The 25,708-nt window shown below is 41.6% G+C and overlaps 1 protein-coding gene and 1 pseudogene across 2 annotated transcripts in view; both read right to left on the reverse strand.

Annotated features, from left to right (window-relative positions):
- Nucleotides 1–873: 873 nt before the first annotated feature.
- The window catches only part of EFHB (EF-hand domain family member B), a 57,798-nt gene continuing 32,963 nt past the window's right edge, over nt 874–25,708 (reverse strand). The window contains exons 7-14 of the mRNA XM_032267484.1: nt 24,289–24,372; nt 23,656–23,723; nt 17,799–17,953; nt 9,632–9,839; nt 5,885–6,097; nt 4,029–4,210; nt 1,029–1,240; nt 874–998 (exon numbers count right to left, since the gene is read on the reverse strand). Coding sequence (XP_032123375.1) covers nt 1,067–1,240; nt 4,029–4,210; nt 5,885–6,097; nt 9,632–9,839; nt 17,799–17,953; nt 23,656–23,723; nt 24,289–24,372 — 1,084 coding nt within the window. The 3' untranslated portion in view covers nt 874–998; nt 1,029–1,066. The remainder of the gene's footprint in view (nt 999–1,028; nt 1,241–4,028; nt 4,211–5,884; nt 6,098–9,631; nt 9,840–17,798; nt 17,954–23,655; nt 23,724–24,288; nt 24,373–25,708) is intronic.
- LOC116542512 lies at nt 18,727–20,362 on the reverse strand (annotated as a pseudogene). Its single transcript, XR_004265253.1, has one exon. The product of XR_004265253.1 is annotated as a cell division cycle protein 20 homolog pseudogene (transcript).

Below are 25,708 nucleotides of genomic sequence, written 5' to 3' on the forward strand. Positions count from 1 at the left end.
ATTGCTTATTTCCCAAACTTTATAATGTTTTGTTTGTCTTGTTTTTGCTGTCTTTAAAGCTTTAAACTTGTGGTTTTTAATATATGGAAAGAGCTTCACTAGCTATATTTTTCATTTGTTCCTTTAAAGAATTCATTTTTATTTTATTTTATTTTTTTTTTTGAGACGGAGTTTCGCTCTTGTTACCCAGGCTGGAGTGCAATGGCGCGATCTCGGCTCACCGCAACCTCCGCCTCCTGGGTTCAGGCAATTCTCCTGCCTCAGCCTCCTGAGTAGCTGGGATTACAGGCACACGCCACCATGCCCAGCTGAATTTTTGTATTTGTAGTAGAGACGGGGTTTCACCCTGTTGACCAGGATGGTCTCGATCTCTTGACCTCGTGATCCACCCGCCTCGGCCTCCCAAAGTGCTGGGATTACAGGCTTGAGCCACCGCGCCCGGCCTAAAGAATTCATTTTTAAAAGACAAGTAACTTTTCAATGAAAAAGGAAATGTAAGCAAGTCAGGTTCGCTTTTTATTTTTTTGTTTTACTCCTTAAAACTTTTCACCTGTAGTTCCATACACAAGATCCAGCTTTTCTAGCCCAGCTTCCAGTCCACTACATAAACATGAATCCCCTTACTCTTGGTGTGTTACTACATTTTGATCACCTGTGACAGAAATTGCAGTTCAAGATGGTTTAACCAACAAAGAAAATTAAACTTGGCATCACAAATCACACTTTGAATTCTGACGACCAACTAAACTGGATGGAATTCTTGGGCCTACCAAATTTCCATTATCATTCTGAACTATGTCTTTGCTGAGGCTGAATGTTAACTCTTCAAGCACTTGTCAAGCTGTGGGTGCTTTATGGAAAACAACAAATTTCAAAATCCAAAATCTATTTTATTAGCAACACATACAGGCATATGAATCTTACTACTGTGATTGATGAATCTCTAACATAATATCTAAAACAAGAATGGATTGAGCATTTTAGACAAACACAGAGTTTATTAACTTTTGTTTGAATGAATGAACTCCAAAAATTCTTTTGTTTGAACGAATGAACTCCAAAAATATCACATGGGTGTTTTACATTTGATCCGGTCTGCATGCTGTAGCTCATCTAGAACATTTCTGATGTTCTCAACACAAACTTCTCCTCTGTGATGCTTTTTTGATGCAAGATTCCATACATTTTCAAATTCTTCACCAGAAAGCTTGACACCAATGTTACACAATATCTCTGCAATCTGGAAAAAGGCAATTAAAATAGACCATGATTTATATGTTTTCAATTTTGTCATGAAAAATGCTTTTATAACATCTGTGACTATGGATACTTATTCCAAAAAAGTATGTATGTGTATGTATTTGTCTGTGTGTGTGTGTGTGTGTGTGTGTAATGAGAAAATATCAAAATTCTAATACTATCAGCTCAGAAATAATTATGAATATGAGGGTGTTCAAATATACTAGCCAATATATAAAATTACTTTCAACTTTAAATGTTTCATTTTTTTAAGGTGAGGTAGCAAAATTCAAGTAAAAGGAGTGAAAAAAATAAGGATAGAAGACTTGCTAGGTTTGAGTTCCATTTCAGTCACTTACTGTCACTTTGGTCTCATTTATGTCATCTAAGCCACTTGAACATTAGGTTCCCTCCCTTCCTTCTTCCTTTCCTCCCTTCCTCTCTCCCTCCCTCCCTCTCTTTCTCTCTCTCTCTCTCTTTCTTTCTCTCTTTCTCTCTTTCCCTCTCTCTCTCTTTCTCTCTTTCTCTCTTTCTTTCTTTTTGAGACAGAGTCTCACTCTGTTGCCCAGGCTGGAGTGCAGTGGGACAAGCTCGGCTCACTGCAGCCTCCGCCTCCTGCCTTCAAGCGATTCTCCTGCCTCAGCCTCCCAAGTAGCTGGGATTACAGGTGTGCACTATCACACCTGGCCAAATTTCTTTGTATTTTTAGTAGAGATTAAGTTTCACCATGCTAGTCAGGCTGGTCTTGAACTCTTGACCTCAAGTGATCCACCTGCCTCAACCTGAGCCACCGGGCATGGCCAAGTTTTTATAAAACATGAACATTTATAAAATATATCTACTGGTCTGTTGGAACTTTAACTATGTGTGCAAATGGCAGACAGTGCACCCATGATTAAGTAAGCACACTAAAAGCCGACCACACTGACAATCAGCAACCTAATATCTCTACAGTGATAATTATTGAAACAGATGAAGGTAGGGGAAAACATGCTTCTTATGTCTCAAGGAAAATATAAGAAAGGAAAGTAAGAACCAGTAGTGGGAAGAAAGGATAGAATGAGTAGTGGGAATAAAATATGTGAAAACAAAATTTTCAAAAAAGACTAAATTGGAGGCCAAGGCAGGCAGATCACCTAAGGTCGGGAGTTCAAGACCAGCCTGACCAACATGGTGAAACCCCGTCTTTATTTAAAAAAGAAGAAGAAGCAGCAGCATTTACTATGAAGCATTCAGAAAAAAAAAGGGAAATGAAAAGGTTAGACAGTGAATAGGAAGACCAAAGAAATAAAATAGTTGCGGAATACATTTATTGAACAGAATCTCAACTATTAAAAGATCCCCTAGAAATGATGTACCCTTGTGGGAAATTAGTGCAATTAAATACATATTAAATACTATTCAAATACAAATCAAATTCTGAAATTCAGAAGAGCAGAGCTGCTAGCAACTGCAGCTATAAAGCAAAAGCACAATATCCCTATGCATAGCTGCTATTTTCCCCACCCACTGGTAGTTAAAGAAGGCCCCTGCAGAGTGAACTTAGGAATGGTTTAAGTCAGTCTTGAGCATCCCAGACCTTCTCCCCTGCTTCCTTTCCCACCCCTCGAGAGGCTTTGCTCCACTGGCTTGGCATTCTATCAGTAGCATGCCGACTAGCTAACACGTCTACTGAAATCTATCCATCCTCAAGTTAACATCGTTATTCCAAACAAGTCTTTGACTTCTTACTTTTTGTCTAGAATTGTGAGATAAAGGATGACTTCCTAGTTAAAAGAATTTTTAGGCATTATGAAACAAGCAGGAGATTTCTGTTTCTTTTGGAAACCCTGAAGTTCTATTTCAAAGGCCTTTCACAGTGATTGAGGGAAGTGAAAACACAACCTGGAGGTGTTTCTTCTTTGACCCGCAGGAAGGATACTGGGTTCCTCCTTTGGGGCCACTAAGCAGTCATCAGCATCTGTCTCCCCTTCCTCTCTGCCCTGCCACCCTCTGAAAGAATTGCTGGAAGGCATCTGCCACTGATTCAGTTAGTATTTAATAAGTTTCCAGGCCATTAACCCTTCATCTGAAGTTTGAGAAGGCATCGTATGTCTTCCTACATCATTTCCAGCTCCACCTATGAAGGTTCTGAATTACACCTGCTTTCCATAAGTACAGATCTAGACAGGCTGGTCTAACTGAGCACAGCTATCAATGTCTGGCCCATGGCACCCCAGTGGCTATTCTGACCTAGCTGGCTTTATTACCATCTAGGAAGAGGGTCATCTCGGATGTGAGCACCACATATTCTAGGTCAAAAATAAATAAAATGGATTTATGACCTTACCTGTGATGTGGCAACAAGACAGAATATTTTAAATCAACGCTTGTCACAGATAATCTGAGACATATGATACCAGTGGACAAGAAGGATGGCAGAGTGACCATGCACATGACAACTCTTAGTTCTAGAGGCTCAAGGCCATCAGGATCTTACATAAGAAAGGGATTGATCCTGTTCCTTTTCTCCACTAAGAATAGTATTACATGTTTTAAAAAATTATTTTTCTTCTTTACATGGGCCATATTGGATATATGACATGAATTTACTCTTCCTATCACAGCATAAATTCTACCTCAAGAATTGTACTGAATGTCACAACCAAGTTGAGCATTATTCATCAAGAATCCTACACTTGGGGATCCCGTAGACTTTTGTAAATATAAAAACCAAATTTTGAAAAGTCTAAAATAGTAGTTGTTGAATAGATAAAACATTCCCATTTTTGTATGCTTATATGCTATACCTCTTCTTTTGATCTGGTCTTGAAGAAGTCTCTTTCAAACACTCCCTTCTGGGCGAAGATGGTAGGATGGAGTAGTGAGTAAGCATTACCCTGTTCACCATAATTAGTTCTGTCACTGATGCGACGAATTCGGGGAGCAGGAATATCAGATCGAATGGTTGGAACACCACAAATGGGGTAGCCTAGGTCATTGATGAGGAAGGAAAACAGACATTCTAAAACAAAGCTGTGTAACACAGTAGCCACCAGTCATATGTGCATACTGGGCACTTAAAATGTGGCGAGGAAGAATTTTGGTGTAATCCAAATGTAAAATTCAAACATTTTAGTACTAAAAAGAAAAATATTTAATAATTGTTGATTGGTTATTGAAATAATATTTTGAATATATATAGTATTAAAATTAATTTCACCTGTTTCTTTTTTTAACATAGCTTTTCTTTTTTTTTTCTTTCTTTTTTTTGAGACAGGGTCTCACTCTGTCACCCAGGCTAGAATGCAGTGGCAATGATCATAGCTCACTGCAGCATTGAAATCCTGGACTCAAGTGATCCTCCCACCTCAGCCTCCCAACTTGCTGAGACTACAGGAGTTTGCCACTATGCCCGCCTAATTTTTGTATTTTTTGTAGAGACAGGGTCTCACTATGTTGCCCAGGCTGGTCTTGAAGTCCTCGTCTCAAGTGATCCTCCCACCTTGGCCTCCCAAGGTTCTGGAATTACAGGCAGGAGCTGCTATGCCCAGCCTGATTTTCTTTAATGCTAAAAAAATTGTAAATGCATAGATGACTTCAGTTATATTTCTATTGGACAACACAGTCTAAAGAGAGTAGCAAGATTTCGTTACTCTGGAATGTATAGCATGCCTATAAAATCCAGTTGAGAACATGTAACATGTCTATAAAATCCAGTTGAGAACATGTAAATCCTTAATGATGTCCTTAGTCCAAGGATATAATCTTGATCAACATAAAATAGTCTTTGTAAATAACCAATATTCGTCATGCTTCATGTTGACATAGGGGTGTTATGGGTTGAATTGTCTCCTTCCAACATTTATATATTGAAGTCCTAACCTCCACTACCTCAGAGTGTGACCTTATTTGGAAACAAGGTCATTTCAGGTGTAATTAATTAAGATGAGGTCCTACCGGAGTATGGTGGGCCCCGTAAGACGGAGAAATTTGGACACAGACATGAAAATGGGGAGAACACCATGTGAAGATGAAGGCAGAGATCAGGGTGATGCTGAAGAAGCCAAGTAGTGCCAAAGACTGCTAGCGAATCACCAGAAACTAGAGGAGAGGAATGGACAGATTCTCCTTTACAACCCACCAGAGGAGCCAATCCTACTGACACCTTGCACTTCAAGCCTCCAAAACTGTGAGACAATAAAATTCTGTTAAGACACCAGTTTGTGGTACTTTGATACAACAGCCCCAGCAAGCTAATACATGAGGAATGAATATGCAGAGAAATGTTTTGTAAAAGCTCTTTAAATGTTTGAAGGCAGATATGTATGAAACTAAGACTCATATGGTTTTAAAATCTTCTAATATTAGTACTTGGTGGAGCCTGAATTACTACAATGTATAACATTTGATGTTCTGATCTATAATGGTTTCCATTTCATTAATCTATAAAGAATCATTTTACTTTGGTCATCATTGGCAATTCAGTTCAATCAACATTTATATGTGGGCCTCTCCTCCCCAGGTGGTTAGAATACAGAATTAAATGCAAGGTACAAGGCTTTGAGGGCCTTAGTCCAATGGAGAAAGGCAGGGGACAATGCAAGGACAGAGAAAGGGCAGTTTGCTTCCACGTTTGTCAATGCTTGACAAATAAGTGACATACAAGCAGAAGGAATGGCTCCTACAACCGCACTGATCTCAGAAGAAGTTGTCTTATAGTCGTTAGAAACTTTATCACTTGGTCTCCGAAGTGTCCGGAGAGTCTTTTCTGTGCTCCCTGGTTCTTTTAAGACGACATCTTCTGGCTTTATGAGGAGAGTTGGTTCAGATTCTTCAACATAAGCCTCAGTAGGGTTTACACAATCTGGTTTTCTACCTTTAAGAAAAAAAGGGAAGGAAAAAATGCAGGAATACATTACTACTTCGTTCTTGCTGCTCTGCAACAGGATAAGTTTTCCCATCTAGTCTCTTCTTGCTAATGGAAACAGCTGGCATGACCCCTCCACTGGCCCAGCACCCAACTGTGGAAGAGTAAGTTCAGGCCAATGTCATACACCAGGAAATCTGAACATGGCCTAATGTTTTCTTCTGCCACTCCACTCACTTCATTCTAGAATAAAGCTTTGAAATATGAGAGAGCAAGTGTAAACATAGAATCCATTCATTTAAAAAAAAAAAAAGAGTGTATTTTAATATTTAACTTGAACTACAAAGTTTTTCCTAGCACAATGCCCTAGGGAGAAATAAGACAAGACATGCTTGTAGTTGAAAATTCCACACCTACTTGACTGGGTGGGGAGCGTGCATTACAACGTCGAGGGAGAGGATAAGAACTCATTGTGAGCTCAAGAACTGTTTCTATAACTAATTCTTGACAAGTCAGTATACAAAAGAAAACCCTGAGGTAGAACTGTAGTTGTAAGACTGTCCTCTTTTGCAGATTTGCTTTACTGAGTCAATCCTGAATTTTAGGAATAAATTCCTGCGATCTTTTTCAAAGATCTGGTTACTCCATAGGTACCACTAGAGAGCGCTGTGGTGTTTCCATCTTTAGAAGAATTCTAAAGGTTCCAGGGGAGCCCAAGCAAAGGTTGCAAAGGCAAGTGGCCTGCTGGTATTAGAAAAAGATGGAAACCGTGGCAAACTAGAAAAGACTTGCCTCTGTAAAGAATGCACTCCTCTCCTCCTTGCCACCTTCCCCCACACTCAGTTCCTGCCAATTGCTGCCATGAATATGTTCAGGCCCACTGTTCCAGATCCTCTAATCCTCCACCCCAGCAAAAGTAGAAATCTGGACAAAGCTTGAAAAAGAATTTCTCAAAAAATTGAAAGATTACTTACCCCCTTTTCTCCAAAAGTCAACAGTAAGATAGAGTTTGATATCAGGAAAAATTTGGCAGAACATTCCTGGGACCCTTCTAGACCTACTGACCACAAACTTAACAGTTCCTACCCTAAAATCCTAGAAGATGAAAATCCTCAAGGACTCCATTGAAAATGGCTGAAGAAATTAGGATCCAGAAACCAGAAACAAATCGAAGAACTCTCTGGTCTGAAATAAGCTTTTGCTTTCTGCCGTTACTTCATGAGTTGTGCCAAGAAGGAAGCTCTGTCACCCCCCGTTTATGAAACAGTTGGAGTAGAGCTGTTTTCTATGAAAAGCTTCATTAGGTAGAGAAGATTCTGATGTCTTCCTAGTGGACAGAATAGAAAGGCTAACCCATAAGGGCTCACAGCATCAGGAGAGACCAAAATTTGGTTTTGACCCAACCAAAAGGCATGTCCCAAGAATAAAAGTGAAAACAGTCGTAGCTCCCGTTTTTAGAACAGAGACATTCCAAGAGGAAATAAAAATGTAAAACATCTTTTTTAAAAGTTACACCTTTAATAACTAAGATACAAAAATTAGGGTAGGCCGGGTGCAGTGGCTCATGCCTGTAATCCCAGCATATTGGGAGGCTGGGGAAAGAGGATCCCTCAAGCCAGAAGTTCACAACCAGCCTGGACAACACAGCCACTCCAGAGGCTGAGGCAGGAGAATGCCTTGAGCCCAAGACTTCAAGGCTGCAGTGAGCTATGATTGCACCACTGCATATCTAGCCTGGGCAAACAAGAGTGAGACACTGTCTCAAAAAAATTAAAACAAATGAGGTATTATTATAAACCAACTAAAGTATAAGAATGCAAGACTGTTTGAAATAACACTCAATGGTAGTAAGATTGAAGTAAAACCTCACAGACTTAGCTGATAAAATTGCAAATCACTAAAATGATTTAGAAAAGCAAAACGAAAATAGAGTTACTTCTGGGACAATAATAACATTCATAAGAAATGAGAAACAGAAAGCTTTTTGAGAGATGACCGTTATAGCATTGTGCATACTACTTTTAAAATATCTAGAAACAATCTAAATTTCATCGAGTGAAGAAATTGTTTAGTAAAACATAATATATCAGCATGAGGGAACTGAACTGTAGTTCATAGAAACCAAAAAAGCATTTCTTCATTCCTTAGAAATGTGAAAGCTGGCTAGGCATGGTGGCTCATGCCTGTCATCCTAGCACTTTGGAAGGCCAAGACAGGAGGATCACTTGAGACCAGGAGTTCGAGATCAGCCTAGGCAACACGGTGAAACCCTATCTCTGCTAAAAATATAAAAAATTAGCCAGGCATGGTGGCACATGCCCGCCATAATCCCAGCTACTCTAAAGGCTGAGGCACAAGAATCACTTAAGCCTGGGAGGCAGAGGTTGCAGTGAGCCAAGATGACACCACTGCAGTCCAGCCTGGGCAACAGAGGAAGACCCTGCCCCAGGACAAGAAGAAAGAAGAAAGAAGGAAGAAGGAAAAAAGAAGGAGAGGAAGAAGGAGGCGGAAGAGGAGGAGGAGGAGGAAAAGAAATTTAAAAGTTAAATTTTAAAAAGCCTTTAATAGTATGTTCAGTGTTATTTTAAATATGCTTAAGATATATACATATACACACATATGCTGTGTATATGTATAAATGTTTATATCTATAAATGTAATGATACAGAAAGATAAAATGTAGGTTAGAGGTATCCAATCATTTGGCTCCCCTGGGCCTCACTGGAAGAAGCAGAGTTGTCTTGGACCACACATAAAATCCACTAACACTAAGGACAGCTGATGAGCTTAAAAAAAAAAAAATCGCAAAAAAACTCATAGCATTTTAAGATTAGTGTTGGGCAGCATTCAAAGCTGTCTGGAACCATGGGTTGGACAAGCTTGATATAAATGTTACAACATTTGAATCAAAAGTAAAGATTATTCTGTTTTTCCTTTTTATACAAAATTTTAAAAATCTAACTTTATGTCAAATTCTATTTTTCCTGGGAAAGGGAGCTAATTAGATACTTGTTTTTAAACAGGTTTCTGAGAAACTGTCTTTCGTATTTTGAGCTTCGGTATAGGTTTTGTGCTTTTAATTTTTTAGAATAATACATGGTTCAAACTCAAAAGATACAAAAAAAAGATGAAAAAATGAGTCTCATTGCCACCCTGTCCCTCAGCCATCCAACTGCCTCTTCCTGGAAATAATAGATGTTACTGATTTTTTCTTACACTTGCACAGATATTCCATACATAAACAAGCAAATAAACATTATGTACATATGCGTATTTTTATTTTTCATATAATATTGAAGCTGAGTATAGCTGAGCTCATATAAAAATACAGAGGTCTATTTAGGAATTCAGCAAATGGCTAAGCACGCTGGCTCATACCAGTAATCTCAGCACTTTGCGAGGCCAAAGCAAGAGAATCCCTTGAACCCAGGAGTTTGAGACCAGCCTGGGCAACATAGTGAGATCTTGTCCCTGTTAAAAATAATAATAAATTTTAAATATTTTTTTAAAAAAGAATTCAGCAAACCCTAAAAAATTAAATACCTTTAATAACGACCCTCTCTTCATATTCTTTAAGAAGCATTTTGTCTTTCCAGTTAAGAAAATTTGCAAATTCCAGATAGTTAATGAGGCCATCATTATCCACGTCACAGTAGTCAAACAGCTGGTCCAGGAGCTTCTCATCTAAACTCAGGTTGGCCTGGTCACAAGCTTCCTGCAGCTCGGCTTTATCTATCACCCCATCTCCCTTCTGTTATACAGGAAGCAAAAGAACATAAAATGCGAGTTATATTCAAGAGCAGAGTAGGCAACATTACTTAGTTTAAGGAAGAAGAAATAGCTTCATCACATAAATTCAAATTGGTCTCAATTTTCACAGAAGAGGAGTCAAATATGCTGTTTACACCATGGTAGAGCAATATTACCATGATATGGGCTTGACATTTCATGTGACCAATGGGTATGTATTTTTGACAGCTCTCTATAATTTTTCATCCTTACAAAGTTTTTAACACCTTCTGTGTTTTAACAAGGCTATAAATGGCCCTTCATTTCATTGTTATGAAGGAGAAACTGGGGAGATAATTGCAGGACAAGTTCACAGAGGTAGATTCAAAGACAGTTGTCTGGTTTTGATAACACTCCTATGGGCAAGAGGGAAATGTTACCCATCTGATGGTCAGCCCCATTGTAACAAGAAACACTAAGATTCATCCTGGTAAGTAGCGGGAGGAGGAGCACGGGGGGAAAAGGTCTCACCTCCTTTCAGACTGCAGTTAAAGGCAGAAGTACCTACGCTGAGTTAGAACAAAGTGAAGTGTATAAGGGCTCTGAGCAGAAACTGGCTAATTTACGTGGGAAATGAAGGGGCAGAGCACACCACGCTTGTTAAGGAAGAATGGCAACAGCTGGGACATCTTACCACTCAGCTCCTCCTGCAGTCTATCAAGCCAACATTAAATGCATTCAGAGATAATGGCAAAGGCCCCAGTTTTCTTGTTAGTTTCTGCAAGAAAAACTCTCCAGCCAGTAATCATTCACTGTTAGTTTCTGCAGTGAATCCTGACTTCTACAAGGGAGGTTTAGCCCCCTTGGAGAGACTTCCCTGAGAAGAAATAACTCCCAAGAGAAGCCATAAATGAGTCACTGCATGCTATTTAAGCTCTTACTGCCTAGGACTAGATTTACAATGCTGATGGAAGCAATCCCCTAGAGAATGAGAAACTGACTCGATGAATTATAAATTCTTGCAGTCAGACCCACAGCCCTGGAAAACTTCCCACCTAACTCTTGTATTCAAACAGAATGAGAACTTAAAATACATGATCTTGACAATAGAGCTGCAAATCCCCTAGATTAAAGTAGACTCCTTTATAAAAGCCTCTACTACAACCAAAAATGCAAACCCACACTCATCCCTAACTGAAAAGCAGTGGGAGATGTGGCTGTTGAATCAAGAGAGCCCCAAAACTGAAACAGATGCTGTCAATGATAACTTACTGCCTAATTTACAGGGCTTTGTGTGCACTGAAAACATTGGTGGTTTGTTTCAGGGAGCTAGAATGCCACCACCATGCCAACCAAAACTCAAAATAAATATTTCTTACTGGTGCAAAGCCATTCTCTCCCTCTGCACCCTTAATTTCTCCCTCCTCAAAGCCCTGATCTCAACTGCTTTAGGAAGAAAGATGAGCACCGTTTGTTCTCACTCATAGGTGGGTGTTGAACAACGAGACCAGGTGGACTCAGGGAGAGGAGCATCACACACAGGTGACAGTTGGCGGGGGTAGGGGAGGGTGGGGAGGGATAACGTGGGGAGAAATGCCAGATATAGTATGCACCTAAAGTAAAATAAATAAATAATTAAAAAAAAAAAAAAAGAAGAAGTAGGACCAAGGGCTCCAGATCTTCAAGAGGGATGCATCTGTTAAGTGGGGTGAGATTCTCACATTTTTATGGTTTGGATACAGGTGCCAAAGTCATCATCATAGTCAGTCCTGGGAGAGGGTGGTAGGGAAGGATGGCCATATTCAGTTAATGGGGTTTGGGCAGCAGAGAAGAATGAAAGATAACAATGTATTATTGCTATGGCTTCCAAGGCTGAAGGTTTAATTGGTATTGATGCTTCCCATGTCTATATAGTGAATGTTCATATGTGACAGGGGGGATTACCCTGATCAAGAAGAGCCACGTATAGACAATTGTTACTATCTTTGGGACGCCACAGCCCTAATGAATCCTTTAAGTCACAAGTCTATGACTGGTGGTTTTGCCAATTAGAGCCCCTGGAAAAGAAAAGCAACCTTCACGTGAAGGTGCACCTTGAAGCTTAGGACTCACTGCCTCCCTAACATAGTTACCAGGTATACCTCCATTAGCCTGTCACTGAGCTCTTCTGGAAACTGAACACTAGACTCACGGAGGCTTTGTGACTCTCCAGCCAATAATCATTTTGAGGTGGGCCAACTTGGACTCAATGACTAACAAAGTGAAAAAGGAGCAAACAGGCCCCAGCTGTCAAACAGAAATGACATATTCAATAATGCAGCCAGCCCAACCCCAGAAACATCTCAGCTTTACGTGTAAAAGGGTAGCGTATTTTTGTTGTTGTTATTGCTGCTGCTGCTGCTGAGACAGGCTGTCACTCTTGTCCAGGCTGGAGTGCAGTGGTGTGATCATAGTTCACTGCAGCCTCAAACTCCTGGGCTCAGGTGATCGTCCTGCCTCAGACTACTGAGTAGCTGGTACTACCACTCCTGGCTAATTGTTTTTGTTTACTTGTAGAGATGGGGTCTCACTATGTTACCCAGGCTGGTTTCAAACTCCTGGCCTCAAACTATCCTCCTGCCTCAGTCTCCCAAAATGCTAGAATTGTAGATGTAAGCCACCACACTCAGCTGAGTAGTGATCCTTTACGGAAAAAAAAAAAAAAAAAAAAAACTTATTCACCTCTCTGTCACCTGAAGCAAAGCCACTGATTCAAGAGCACCCTCAATCCATAAAACCTCCTCTAAATGCCTGGGCCTGGTTCACTGATAGTCTGGCTGAGCTGAAACCTAGGGGTCGTCACTGAGCTAAACTAAAGGCTATTCTCATGTCTCTAGCCCATACTTCCCTTGATAAACCTGTTATATTTTTACTGACTCTTGGGCAGTTGCCTGTTTGGTTTGCCACCTGGAAAACTATAGACAAGCAGATTAAAGACACCCTTTTAAGGGTCTGCAAACTACGGACAAAACTTATGGCTACTGATTGAACTATTTGGGTAGATCATGTAGGTACTCACGATAAGCATGGGAATGACTGGAATCAAGCTGCTGATCAAGCCTGAACATCCAGATTGCCGACATTGCTGCCTGTACATACATGGCAACACACCCCCATTACACATAGGGCACAAGATAGAGGACTCCATGTTTCTAATGCAGAAGCCACCACTGCATGCCAAACTTGTGACTGCCAGTTGACTCATTTGTCTCATGGTGAGAGAGGACACATCACACATAGGGAGCTCCCTCATGCTTCTGACAGACTGACTATAGTGAACCTTTGACTCCTCCCTACTCAGAACTCTTGGTAGTGCCACACCAATATTGACACTTATTCAAGTTATGGAATTGCCATTCCAGTCCAATCACATGGCTCTAGTCCCAACAGTAGGACCCATAAAGTTAAGTCAATGTGCATCATGTGTGTTGCTTTCTGGAACATTTTCAGTCTGACAATGGGGTGCACCCTATAGCACAAAAGCTACTCAGCAATGAGCTGTTAGTCAGGGTATTCAATGAACCTTTCTTACACCCTGCCATCCATTGTCATGTGGTATCATTGAGCATTGGAATGGCCTTCTCAAAAACTGTCCACCTCTCTCACCAGCTCCTGGCTGTTTGGTCACTCAATGCACCTGTCCCCAGAAAGGACTTATTCTACCTCAGCTGCTTCCTGAATAGTAATCAGAATAAAAGGGGCAGGGGTTATAAAGACTTATTTTGAAAATGTGGGTTACTGCCATGACCATTCCTGGACATGGTGCACCTTTTCTCCCCCCCACAGCAATCCCAGGCCAATAGGGTTGGTCCACCCTTTTGGTAGCAACCAGGCATAAAAAGGATTCTAGGAGGTTCAAATTTAATTATATTTCAGCCACCTAATTTTCCTGTTGGGTTGACATAGTCCTTGGTCATAAATATACCACTTGGTTGTGTATACCTCTCAAAAATCAATGTGAGAGCTGGGAGCAAGGGCTCACATCTGTAATCCCAGCAACAAGGGAGGCTGAGGCGGGAGGATCACTTGAGGCTCAGAGTTCAAGGCTGTAGTGGCCAATCTCAGCTCACTGCAACGTCCGCCTCCGAAGTTCAAGTGATCTCCTGCCTCAGCTTCCCGAGTAGATGGGATTACAGGTATGCACCACCACACCCAGCTAATTTTTGTATTTTTAGTAGAGATGGGGCTTCACCATGTTGGTTAGGCTGGTCTCAAACTCCTAACATCCAGTGATCCACCGTCCTTGGCCTCCCAAAGTGCTAGGATTACAGGCATGAGCCACCATGCCTGGCCCATATTCTCTATTTTCACCTAGACCTTGTGTTTGGAAAGGTTAGATATAAGAGGGACCAGGGATATCTTAGAAAAATTCCAGAGATCTGTTTTATTCTCTTTTATGCCTGACCTTTCCAGACAAAAGTTCTAGATGAAAGTAGGAAGTAAATGGGAAAAAAGATGAAGTTACAGCTACTGGAATGGGATACACTGATTTTGTGACAATGTGGGGAGAGCAGCAACTGAACTCTTGGAGAAAGAATACCTTAGACCCCAGATGTCCTGGGGAGTGAGGGACATCATGATATTTTGTTTTTCAGCCCACTCCTGAAAACTGCATCATAAAGAAAAATGCCTTGGTGCAGCTCTCTCAAACTCCTGGCGACACCTTAGTTTTAACCGACTGCCGGGCAGTTCTGACCACAATTTGAAGGACATCCTCCTCAACTTTACCAAGAAATCTATTGGAAACCGCGGAGAATGACCCTAGTTACTACACCTCCCACACTGAACACCTTTGGGTATCCTCCCCAGCCCCATTTGCAGTCATTCCACAAGGTGAGCAAATACCACCAGCTGGTGGCATGGACAGACAAGAGGTTGGACTTACTGACCTCATGCAGCCGCTCCAAAAACAAGGACTATACACTAGTATTGAATCTAACCGAGAACCCTACAGCCTGGGAGTCAAATTTATTTTAGGAAACTATTCTAGTTTGTTAACAGCGTTTACATATTGACAACAAATGTGCTCCTTAAGTGAGCACAAATCTGCACATGCTTAATTAGACAATTAATTAAAAGAGAAAATCATCAGCTGACTTGCATTGCTAAGAACATCTGTCATGAATTACATAGTCTATGGTAGCTAGGAACCAAAATCTCTGATTGCAACTCTGAGTTGATCACAGTACTTGGGCCTCACTCTACTTCAGTGTTGTGTTACGTATGTTTACCAACTGGCTCTTTGGTGGTGTGGTGAAAGGAAGCCCTGATTTGTAGCGGGTGCTGTATTCCATGGTGTACCTACTCTCATCATGGTAATTTCTAGCTACCGTTGTGATATCAACTAGCTTGTAAGCTTTCTGCAAATTTAGCAATATGCTCTCTCAAGCCAACGTTAGCACACTACCGCCACTCAATGTGTAACTCTTCCTCTAGATTTTCAGTTCCCTAAATGGAATGTCTACACATTATCTGGAATAATAGTTGATGTATACTATGAGTATTCAATAAATAACAGAATTAATTTCATAAGCCAGGAAGATTCACTTAGAAATCATAGTTTATTTGCTCTGTTGTGTTTTTTTCCATTAAATTAAATGTGGCAACCAAAAATATAAGATTTAAATAGTTAAAAATTATCCTGCAGCTGTACTAGACTCACATCTTATTACTCTCTCAGAAAAAAAAAGCTCCTTATGGACACTGAACATTATATTGTGCGTATTAAAAGTTAACTAATTAAAAGGTATATCAAGGGTGGGTGCGGTGGCTCATTCCTGTAATCCCAGCACTTTGGGAAGCCAAGGTGGGAGGATCACTTAAGGTCAGGAGTTCAAGACCAGCCTAACCAATATGGTGAAACTCCAGTTCTACTGAAAATACAAAATTAGCCAGGTGTGGTGGTGTATGCCTGTAATCCCAGCTACTTGGGAGGCTGAGGCAGGAGAATCACTTGAACCCAGGAGGTAGAGGTTGCAGTGAGCTGAGATTGAGCCACTGCACTCCAGCCTGAGTGACAGAGTGAGACCCTGTCTCAAAAAAAAAATTAAAATTAAAAATTAAAAAAATATATATATAAGGTATATCAGGATTAAATAATTCTCTGTAATTTCCTCCCTGCTTAATTTATCATAAGGAATGTGCCTGGTGGTTTACTTAGATAATCAACAGCTATTAGGATGCTCATCTTTTCTACAATTACATTTAAAATGAAGAATTCTTAAAAGCAGAGCACTACATATTGTGGCAGGTTCTCTTATTCATGTCACTACCATTATTTACTGAGTTGGCTCCAAGCTTCCTGGTAACCAAAGCCGAAAAGGTGTGCATAATCAATACAAAATTCATGTTAACCATAGGATAAAAACCACTCAGATACTTAGATGAAGTACAATTATTTTCTTTGTCAAACTTAATTCCTTTTTTTTTTTTTTTTTTTTGAGACGGAGTTTCGCTCTTGTTACCCAGGCTGGAGTGCAATGGCACGATCTCGGCTCACCGCAACCTCCGCCTCCTGGGTTCAGGCAATTCTCCTGCCTCAGCCTCCTGAGCAGCTGGGACTACAGGCATGCGCCACCATGCCCAGCTAATTTTTTGTATTTTTAGTAGAGACGGGGTTTCTCCATGTTGACCAGGATGGTCTCGATCTCTTGACCTCGTGATCCACCCGCCTCGGCCTCCCAAAGTGCTGGGATTACAGGCGTGAGCCACTGCACCTGGCTGAAACTTAGTTTCTTATAAAGAGGATGCATATAACAAAAATAAAAGCCTCACGGGCATACCAACAAAAAATATGCCACGTTTCAATGGCAGTTTCTTATAGTGTTCCTTAGCATAAGCTAAAGGCAGTGCAACTTGGTAAAAGCAATTCTGCGAGGGCCTAAAATTATGTGAGGTAATTATGTAGCCCTAGATTGATCTGATTTTTTCAAAGAATAAAATTTAGAGTATCTTGAACATTGAATGATCTTACACTCTCAAAACTAAAACCACATACCCTGGTCCCCAGGGAAAAGACACTCTAAGCTTGACTTGGACCAAGAATGCAGGTACTCTGTGTACATATTCAGATTTAGGTGTAGATTGTCAAGTCTTCCCCAGGGACCCACAGTGCTATCCACTCCCCCTTGCTCCCAGCACACTACAGTTTAATAATCCACAACAGTGGTTCTCAAACTTGAATGTGCATCAGAATCACTAGAGTGCTTGCTAAAATTGCTGGGCTCCATCCCAGAGTTCCCACCTCAGTATATCTGAAATGGGCCTTGTAATGTGCATTTCTAACAAGTTCCCACGTGATGGTGATGGTGGTAGTGGAACCACACTTTGACAACCAATAACCTACACAAGGGGTCAGCAAACGTCTTCTGTTAAGGGGCAAATAGTAGATATTTTAGGTTTTGAAGCCCATACTGTTTTTGTTGCTACTACCTAACTCTGCATTCATAGTGCAGCCACGGAGAGTACTGAAAACAACACAGGCATGATTGTGTTCCAATAAAACTTTACTTACACAGGCCGGGCGCAGTGGCTCACGCCTGTAATCCCAGCACTTTGGGAGGCCGAGGCGGGTGGATCTCGAGGTCAAGAGATTGAGACCATCCTGGTCAACATGGTGAAACCCCGTCTCTACTAAAAATACAAAAATTCAGCTGGGCATGGTGGCACGTGCCTGTAATCCCAGCTACTCAGGAGGCTGAGGCAGGAGAATTGCCTAAACCTACGAAGCAGAGGTTGCGGTGAGCCGAGATCGCGCCATTGCACTCCAGCCTGGGTAACAAGAGCGAAACTCCGTCTCAAAAAAAAAAAAAAACAACTTTACTTACACAAACAGTGGGCTGGATTTGGCCCACAGGCTATAGTTTGCTGACCCCTGATGTACACCAAACTGCTGGGATCTGTAAGCCCATGCATTACCAAAAAGCTCTCCCCTATTACTGGCCTTGTCATAGTGCCTGAAGGCTGCCAGCAAAGTGTCAAACTTTTGGTAATTAACTTTCTTCAAGTGATGCCGAACTGCTGCAATCAGGGCTCGCTGTCTATCCTTGCCTCGAAGATATTCACCCGGAAGTCTATTATGGATGAGATCACCAACTCCTATTGAAGAGAGGAAAAAACTTTTTACATAAATTTAAAGTCTTTCTGTATTATTTCGATTTTTTAAAAAGAGAGAGAGAGATCTAGCAACCTCTGTGAATGAAAGAAACATCTAACGCTGACATGATTATGCAGCATGTCAGAAAATCCTTCTGTACTCTGAAAAGGTACATAAATTGATAAAAATTAATATTTCTGTTTTATGTTACCTCTGCTCAAGAAGAAAATCTTTAAAAATGAATTTTGTGTGGACATCACCAACCCCACTCAACTGTGAAGTCTTTTCCTTAGACTAAAGGTGAAGTTCTTGCTGGACTACCTCTTGGCCATTTGTCTACAATGCTGAGGATTTAAAAGCGAGGGCTGATTCCAAGTGTGCCTTGGAATTGACTAAACTGGGAGAGCCTTGTAAAAATTAAACTCGAATTCTCTGCTCTCTCCTGTGTGAGTTTCCAGTTGACTGTCAGTCTGCATCCAAGTTTCCGTTTCTCAGTCTTGCTTCCGCTCATGCCACCACCAGCACTGGAGGCCTGCCTCCCTTCACAGCTCCATTAACTAGGAGTCCTGACCCACGCCCCAACTAGAGTTGACCATGCTGCTTCAGACGTGGCAGCTTGGTGAATATCACCAGATATCCTACCTCTGTTCATTTTCCCCAGCCAACTCACCTCCCATCTTCCTGCCAGGACTACTCTCTGCTTTCTCTTTTTTTTTTCTTTTCTTTCTTTATTTGTTTATTTATTTATTTATTTTTATTTTTTTTTTTTTTAACATGAAGGGAAACATGATTTTATTAGAAAAATAAAAAACAACTGAGGTGATGGCTTGGTCTTCAGCGGATGCCTTGGTGGATGAGGCTGCTTTTGGCTGCACTGGCCTTCTCCCGCTCCTGCCGCCGTGCAGGGTCCAACTCAAAACAGCGCCATAGCCTCAGGGTCTCATCTGCTGCTTCGGATGCCACTGTGGCCCCATCTGGGCTCATGGTCAGACTCAGGACCCAGGATGTGTGACCTTTCAGTTCAGCCACCTTGGCCATGTTTGGGTACTTCCAAATAACCAGCTGGTTCTGTGAAAAGCCGTGGCCTGAGATGAGCTCCTTGTAGTGGGGAAACCAGAGGATGGAGCACACCTGGGAATGGGCATCCACAGCACTCAGGCCCCAGAGCATACATTCCAGATGCGAATGTGTCAATCACTGGTGCCTCCTCCTGTTGCCAGGACATTGGACTGCCAGGGACACCATGCTACAGCCTTGACAGCCCCTTGATGCTGGGTGAATGTTTGCAGAGGAACCCAGCCACCCTCTCCAGGAGCACTAGGCCACACATTGACCAAGTTATCATTGCCACCACTGGCCAAATGTCGTCCATCTGGGGCCCAGCGCAGCCCACACACTTCCTGGCTGTGGCCACTCAGTGTGGCCACATGGTGTTCTGCTACCCGAACATCATGGTGATGGATATGGCCAGAACGTGATCCACTGGACAGGATATAGCTGTTCCAACTTAGGGAGCCCACTCGGGCAGAGTGACTGGTCATATTTCGAAGCCGTTTCTGCTGCTGCACATCCCATAGCTGCACCTCAGCACTGCTGGTGCCCACAGCCAAGTAGTTGCCCTCTTTGATCCAGGCCACAGAGGATACATATTCCCCAGGCTGCTCCATTTGCAAAAGCTGCAGGATGTCACCAGAGCTTGCACTCCACAGGTACACACTGTTGTCCAGTGTCACAGCCAGGACATTCCCAGAGCTCCAATCCACAAGGTTCAGATAGCAGTCATTTCAGATTTCTGGGGCATCCAGGATACGGTCTGGGAGGGGAGGAATGTAACGGCAGGTCTTACGGCTGGAGCCAGGCGTGGCCTTTTGACTGTAGAGTACTTTCAGTCTGTTCTGGTAACCCTCTGGGGCATTTTGTGGTTTTCCACTAAGCCGAAGGATCTTGGTTTCCTCTACATCAAAACGGTTCAGATTCAAAGCCCAGGCTTTCTGATGTTCCTTCTTGGTGGGCGTCTGGCTGTTTTCAGGCTGGTTCTCCTTGCTCAGGAGGAAGCTGGCCACCTCCATCTGGGCAGCACTGCATTGGGGGATATAGCGGTCACCGCCAGGTTTGCTAGGAGTGGTCTGAACCTTGGAACTGCATTTGCCAGGAGTTCGGCCCGGAGTCCTGCTGGCGCTGTGGGATCGGTTGGCGGCCCACATGGGTGAGGGGGCCGGGCCTGCGGCTTCCTTGGCTTTGCGCTGCCAGCGCGCGGGGGGTGCATTGGGGATGGGTGTATCCGGCTGAAGCAGGGAGTGCAGGTCACTCTCCAACGCGAACGCAGTGGGAAGGGTCCTTGCAGTTGGTGCCTGCGGAGCCCGTGCGCTCCCTAGCAGGTTGCAGTTCCAACCGGCTTCAACACGCCTGGCTTAAGCTCTATTTATTTATTTATTTATTTTTTGAGACAGAGTCTCGCTCTGTCTCCCAGGCTGGAGTGCAGTTACATGATCTCAGCTCCCTGCAACCTCCACTTCCCAGGTTCATGTGATTCTCCCACCTCAGCCTCCCAAGTAGCTGGGATTACAGGCTCCCGCCACCACACCTGGCTAATTTTTGTATTTTTAGTAGAGATGGGGTTTCACCATGTTGGCCAGGCTGCTCTCAAACTCCTGACCTCAAGTGGTCTACCCACCTTGGCCTCCCAAAGTTCTGGGATTACAGGCATGAGCCACCATGCCCTACCAGACTCTCGGCTTTTTCAGAGCAAGGTCCTTCTGGCAGTGGCTATGATACCCAGGACGGATCAATTTAAGTTGCAACATTGGTTGCTGTTCAGGGCAACTAATATTTGTGCCTACTCTGTGTATGGCATATTGGACTCTGTCATGCTTCTTTTAAAAGATACTCATAGCCCTGTAATTTGCTTATTTATTTTGCAATCAGGAGCTAATAACGCATATGCTAATAAAAATCTTATTTTCTAAGGACAGATCCTAAGTACGGGTGAGAAGACCATGCTGATTCCAGGGACAGGGCAAATGCCTCAGACCAAGGCTATATGAAATGGGATCAGCTACCATCAGACCATTCTAAAGTGGGCAAGACACAAGACAAGCTCTGGGAGTGGAATTCGAGTCTGTTAGAAACGATTTTTGACAAACAAGCATGACCTGTTTTCCTCCTCCTTCAGACATAAACCCTTGAGTGGCTATTTTGCGTAATGAAGGTCTTCTTTCTATGAGATGGCTCTTGGTTGAGTATCTTTTATCTTCAGAGGCCTTTCCTCTCCATTAACATCCAAAAATAATCATTTGAATTGTTATTTTTTCAATGCTGTATGGCTTTCCTGCCACAATCCCATCAAGTTGAATTCATGGTGAATGAAACCTATGCTGATACTTTCTTGGCTTGGCCCTAAGAGAATATTTATGAAGCTGATATCAACTCACTTGCAATTACTCAAGAGCCGTTTCTAAAAAGCTGAAATCAGAAGTACAAGTTCCGGCCCTAAGAGAGACTTATGACCTAGATACCATACCATGGTAGTCAGAAGAGCTGAGTGGGCTCCACAGTTACACTCTGCCAGCAACCAATTCTCATGATGCATTACTGTCCACATGCCCTGGATTCCCCTTCACTTGGCCTCTGCCCTGGTGCATTCTGGAGTTTGGAACAGACCTTTGCACACTTCCTGGAGGCATCTTAATGCAATCAATAACTCCAGATCCTAGGGATGAGGTGTTACTTGTGCAACTGCCTTCATTTCCCTATGTAAGGACAAGAAAGAAATCCAGGCCCAATATGTGCATGGAAGCAGGTAAACCCAGGAGTTTTCCACAGAATAGTGCCATGAGTTGACCCCAATCATAGTTATAAAAGGCCAGAACCCAGAGTTAATCTATGTTCATCTATGAGTTCCAAAAAAATTTCAGAAAGGACTTTATTTCCCTTTCTCAGTTACACCATACAGCACCAAGGCTAGTACTTATACTCACATATTTTTTAAATTATTAATGTAGAGTCATTTCTTTTCATTTTATAAGACTTTTCATTTATTATTCAATGTATAAACATAAAGTCAATCGACCATCAAGAAGTATGCCAGTGCTGTCAAATTGTCAAAATGATTAACTGGGCTTTTTTTTTTTTTTTTTTTTTTGAGACGGAGTTTCACTCTTGTTACCCAGGCTGGAGTGCAGTGGTGCGATCTCGGCTCACCACAACCTCCGCCTCCTGGGTTCAGGCAATTCTCCTGCCTCAGCCTCCTGAGTAGCTGGAATTACAGGCACGCGCCACCATGCCCAGCTAATGTTTTGTATTTTTAGTAGAGACAGGGTTTCACCATGTTGACCAGGATGGTCTCGATCTCTTGACTTCGTGATCCACCCTCCTCGGCCTCCCAAAGCGCTGGGATTACAGGCTTGAGCCACCGTGCCCGGCCTTTTTTTTTTTTTTTTAAGATAGTTTTGCTCTGTTGCCCAGGCTGGAGTATGGTGGCATGATCTCACCTCACAACAACCTCCACCTCCTGGGTTCAAGTGATTCTCCTGCCTCAGCCTCCTGAGTAGCTGGGATTACAACTGCATGCCACCACACCTGGCTAATTGTTGTATTTTTAATAGAGATGGGGTTTCACCATGTTGGCCAGACTGGTCTTGAACTCCTGACCTCAAGTGATCCACCCGCCTCAGCCTCCCTTCAAAAGATATTAAGGCCTCTAAGATGGATAGGCATCCATTAAACATTAGTGATTTGTGTAAAAACAATCAAAATACAATTTCCTAATGTGGTAATTAATGATGCTCCAAACCACTGTCTTGCATAAGCTCAATAAATATTTATTCTATTTGTCAATGAGTAGACTTTAGCTAAAACATTTTTCATAGTGGTTCTTAAACCTTAGTGTATATAAGAACCTACTGAATCAGACTATCTAGGGCATGAGTCCCAGGAATGTGCAGATTTAATAAAACTCCCTAGATGATTTTAATGTAGGTAGTCTGCAGCCCATGTTTTGCAAACCACTGATATACAGCCAAACCCTGATAAGCTGTAGCATATTTTTCCCTTTGGATGTCTGCTGTTTAGATTGCCTAGAAAGAAAAACAAAATCCTAGTAAGTTTCTTCTGCTACTTTATGTACTGATTGATGGATTAACTGATTGGCTAGCTGGCTGGCTGGTGGGAAAAGAGTGGTTCTTAATTATGAGGTTGTAGAATACAGTGCTTTCTCATATTTGAATGTGCTCAAAATTCACCCAGAAATATAGTTAAAACGCAGTTTCTGATTCAATAGTTCTGGGATGGGGCCTGAGATTCTGCGTTTCTAAGAAGCTCCCAGGGAATGCCAATACTGGCAGTCTGCAGACCTTTGACGAGCAAGGACCTAGGACAATACCCTAAGTCATTAAAAAACTGCCCATTTCACTCTGGCTTATTTAATATGGTCCATATTTATTTTTCCTAGATAAAATTCAAAGCCTTAACTACACTTATGGTACTTATTACAAGGGCTTCCAACTGTACCTATTTCAAACATAATACAAAAAAAAAAATTCTTTCTGTGTTATATACTTTTCTCATTAATGTTAATGCAACATTTTAAGCCTTTAAAATTAGAAGCTTTGAAATAAGGCGATGGTGAGCTTAACTGCATAACTTTGCAGAGACTTTGTTGCTGTTTGTTTGGGGGTTTTTTTATGGAGAAAGTGTGTATATTTACCATACTCCTCAGGACGGAGACAAGCTCCAAATGTGTAGTCTGAGGGAACATTCATTGTTTCTGCAATGCTATCAAAGAAAACAAACCCTTAGTTAAAATACTCACCACATGGCATCCCTGGAATTTAAAATATGTTTGCCATATGTTCTTAGTAGCCCACATTTTATCTTATAATCAAACTACGAAGATCAAATAAAATAGATCTTTTGTCTGATCTTCCACTTCCATTAACATTGACTGAATACTTTCACCCTCTTTCAAGAGACCAGAATTACAAAGAAAAAACAGAACACATTCAAAGCAAAATTACCAAAGCATAAATAGAAAGCAAGACAGACAGGAAAGACAAAGAAAAATGTAAACACAGTAAGTTGAATCTCTGATATCCCAGAAATAATGCTTTATGCAAAACTATCCCTCTCTCTTCCCCAGTGCCTTCTGCATTGTGGAGTACTCACTGCTTTCCTGGAATCTCAGATTCTATAGACGTTAACAGATTAACTGATTAACAATAAAATAACCATTTTCTTAATAAATAGATAGAATCTAATAGGCACACCAACAGTTACCACAAGATTACTTTTTAAATTCTATGCAAAGAAACTATCAATTTGAAGTTAATCATTAACTTACGGATCTAAAACTCTTCCAAGCTTATGTTGAAACTTTTCTTTGAAATCATCCACTCTTTTGGATACAAACTTAGTTCCCTTTTTCCTGCAAAATTAGAACATCATCAGGTATCTCTATTACCTAAAGTATTCTTGGCTGCCAAATATACGTAAGGTGAAGAATACCATAGTATCATTAGGCCTTCAAGGAACTAATGTAGTTTCAAAAGAAACTTTTTGCTAAAAAGAAAGTTTTATTTGGTCATTTGTTTTTTCATTTACACTAAAATAAAAATAAACCTTGATTAATGCATAAGGTAAGCAAACAATATTTTTAGTAAATAAAAACAAGGTGTTAATATCACTATTGTGAGTGTAGCTCCCGGCCAGGCACAGTGACTTACTCCTGTAATCTCAACACTTAGGGAGGCCGAGGTGGGCAGATCACTTGAGCTCAGGCGTTTGAGACCAGCCTAGGCAACATGGCGAAACCCTGTCTCTTAAAAAAAAAGTACAAAAACTAGCTGGGCGTGGTGACATGCACCTGTAGTCCCAACTACTGGGCAGGCTGAGTTAGGAGGATAGCTTGAGCCTGAGAGGCTGAGCTGAGATGACGCCACTGGACTCCAGCCTGGGTGACAGACTGAGACCATGTCTCAAAAAAACAAAATAAAATAAAGCAAGTGTAGCCCATTAAATTGCTAGAAAGAAATTAAGCATTAGGCCAGGTGCAGTAGTTCATGCCTATAATCTCAACACTTTAGTAAGCTAAGGCAGGAGGATCTCACTATATTAAAGATCAGGAGTTTGGGACCAGCCTGGGTAACATAGTGAGATCTCGTCTCTACAAAAAATAAAAATAAAAAAATTAAGCATCAAATAAATAAATAACCAAAGGATATAAACAAATAACTCACATCTAGTAAGCAAATGCATGGAGAATTTATAATACTCTATAGTAATAAAAGAACAACAAAGTGCCACCTCTAACCTAGCAAACAAGCAAATACATAAAAATATATTGAGAGAGATAATATCTAACTTTGGCAAAAAGTATGGTAGAAGACTTATAGATTGCTAGTGCAAATTCCTACAATGCCTTTGGAAATAATTGGGCAATAAGAATCAAAAAACATAAAAGTACTCATGCCCTTTTATCCACATCTGGGAACCAATAATAAATGATACAATCCAGATAGCAATTAAAAATGTAGAAAAGAGGCTGGGTGCAGTGGCTCACACCTGTAATCCCAACACTTTGGGAGGCTAAAGTGGGTGGATCACTTGAGGTCAGGAGTTCAAGACCAACCTGACCAACATGGTGAAACTGTCCCTACTAAAAATACAAAATTTAGCAAGGTGTGGTGCATGCCTGTAATCCCAGGTACTTGGGAGGCTGAGGCAGGAAAGTCACTTGAACCTTAGAGTCAGAGGCTGCAATG

This window comes from Sapajus apella, unplaced genomic scaffold (genome assembly GCF_009761245.1).
Source record: "Sapajus apella isolate SASKATOON/1434 unplaced genomic scaffold, GSC_monkey_1.0 scaffold4, whole genome shotgun sequence".
In the NCBI taxonomy this organism is placed as follows: Eukaryota; Metazoa; Chordata; class Mammalia; order Primates; family Cebidae; genus Sapajus; species Sapajus apella.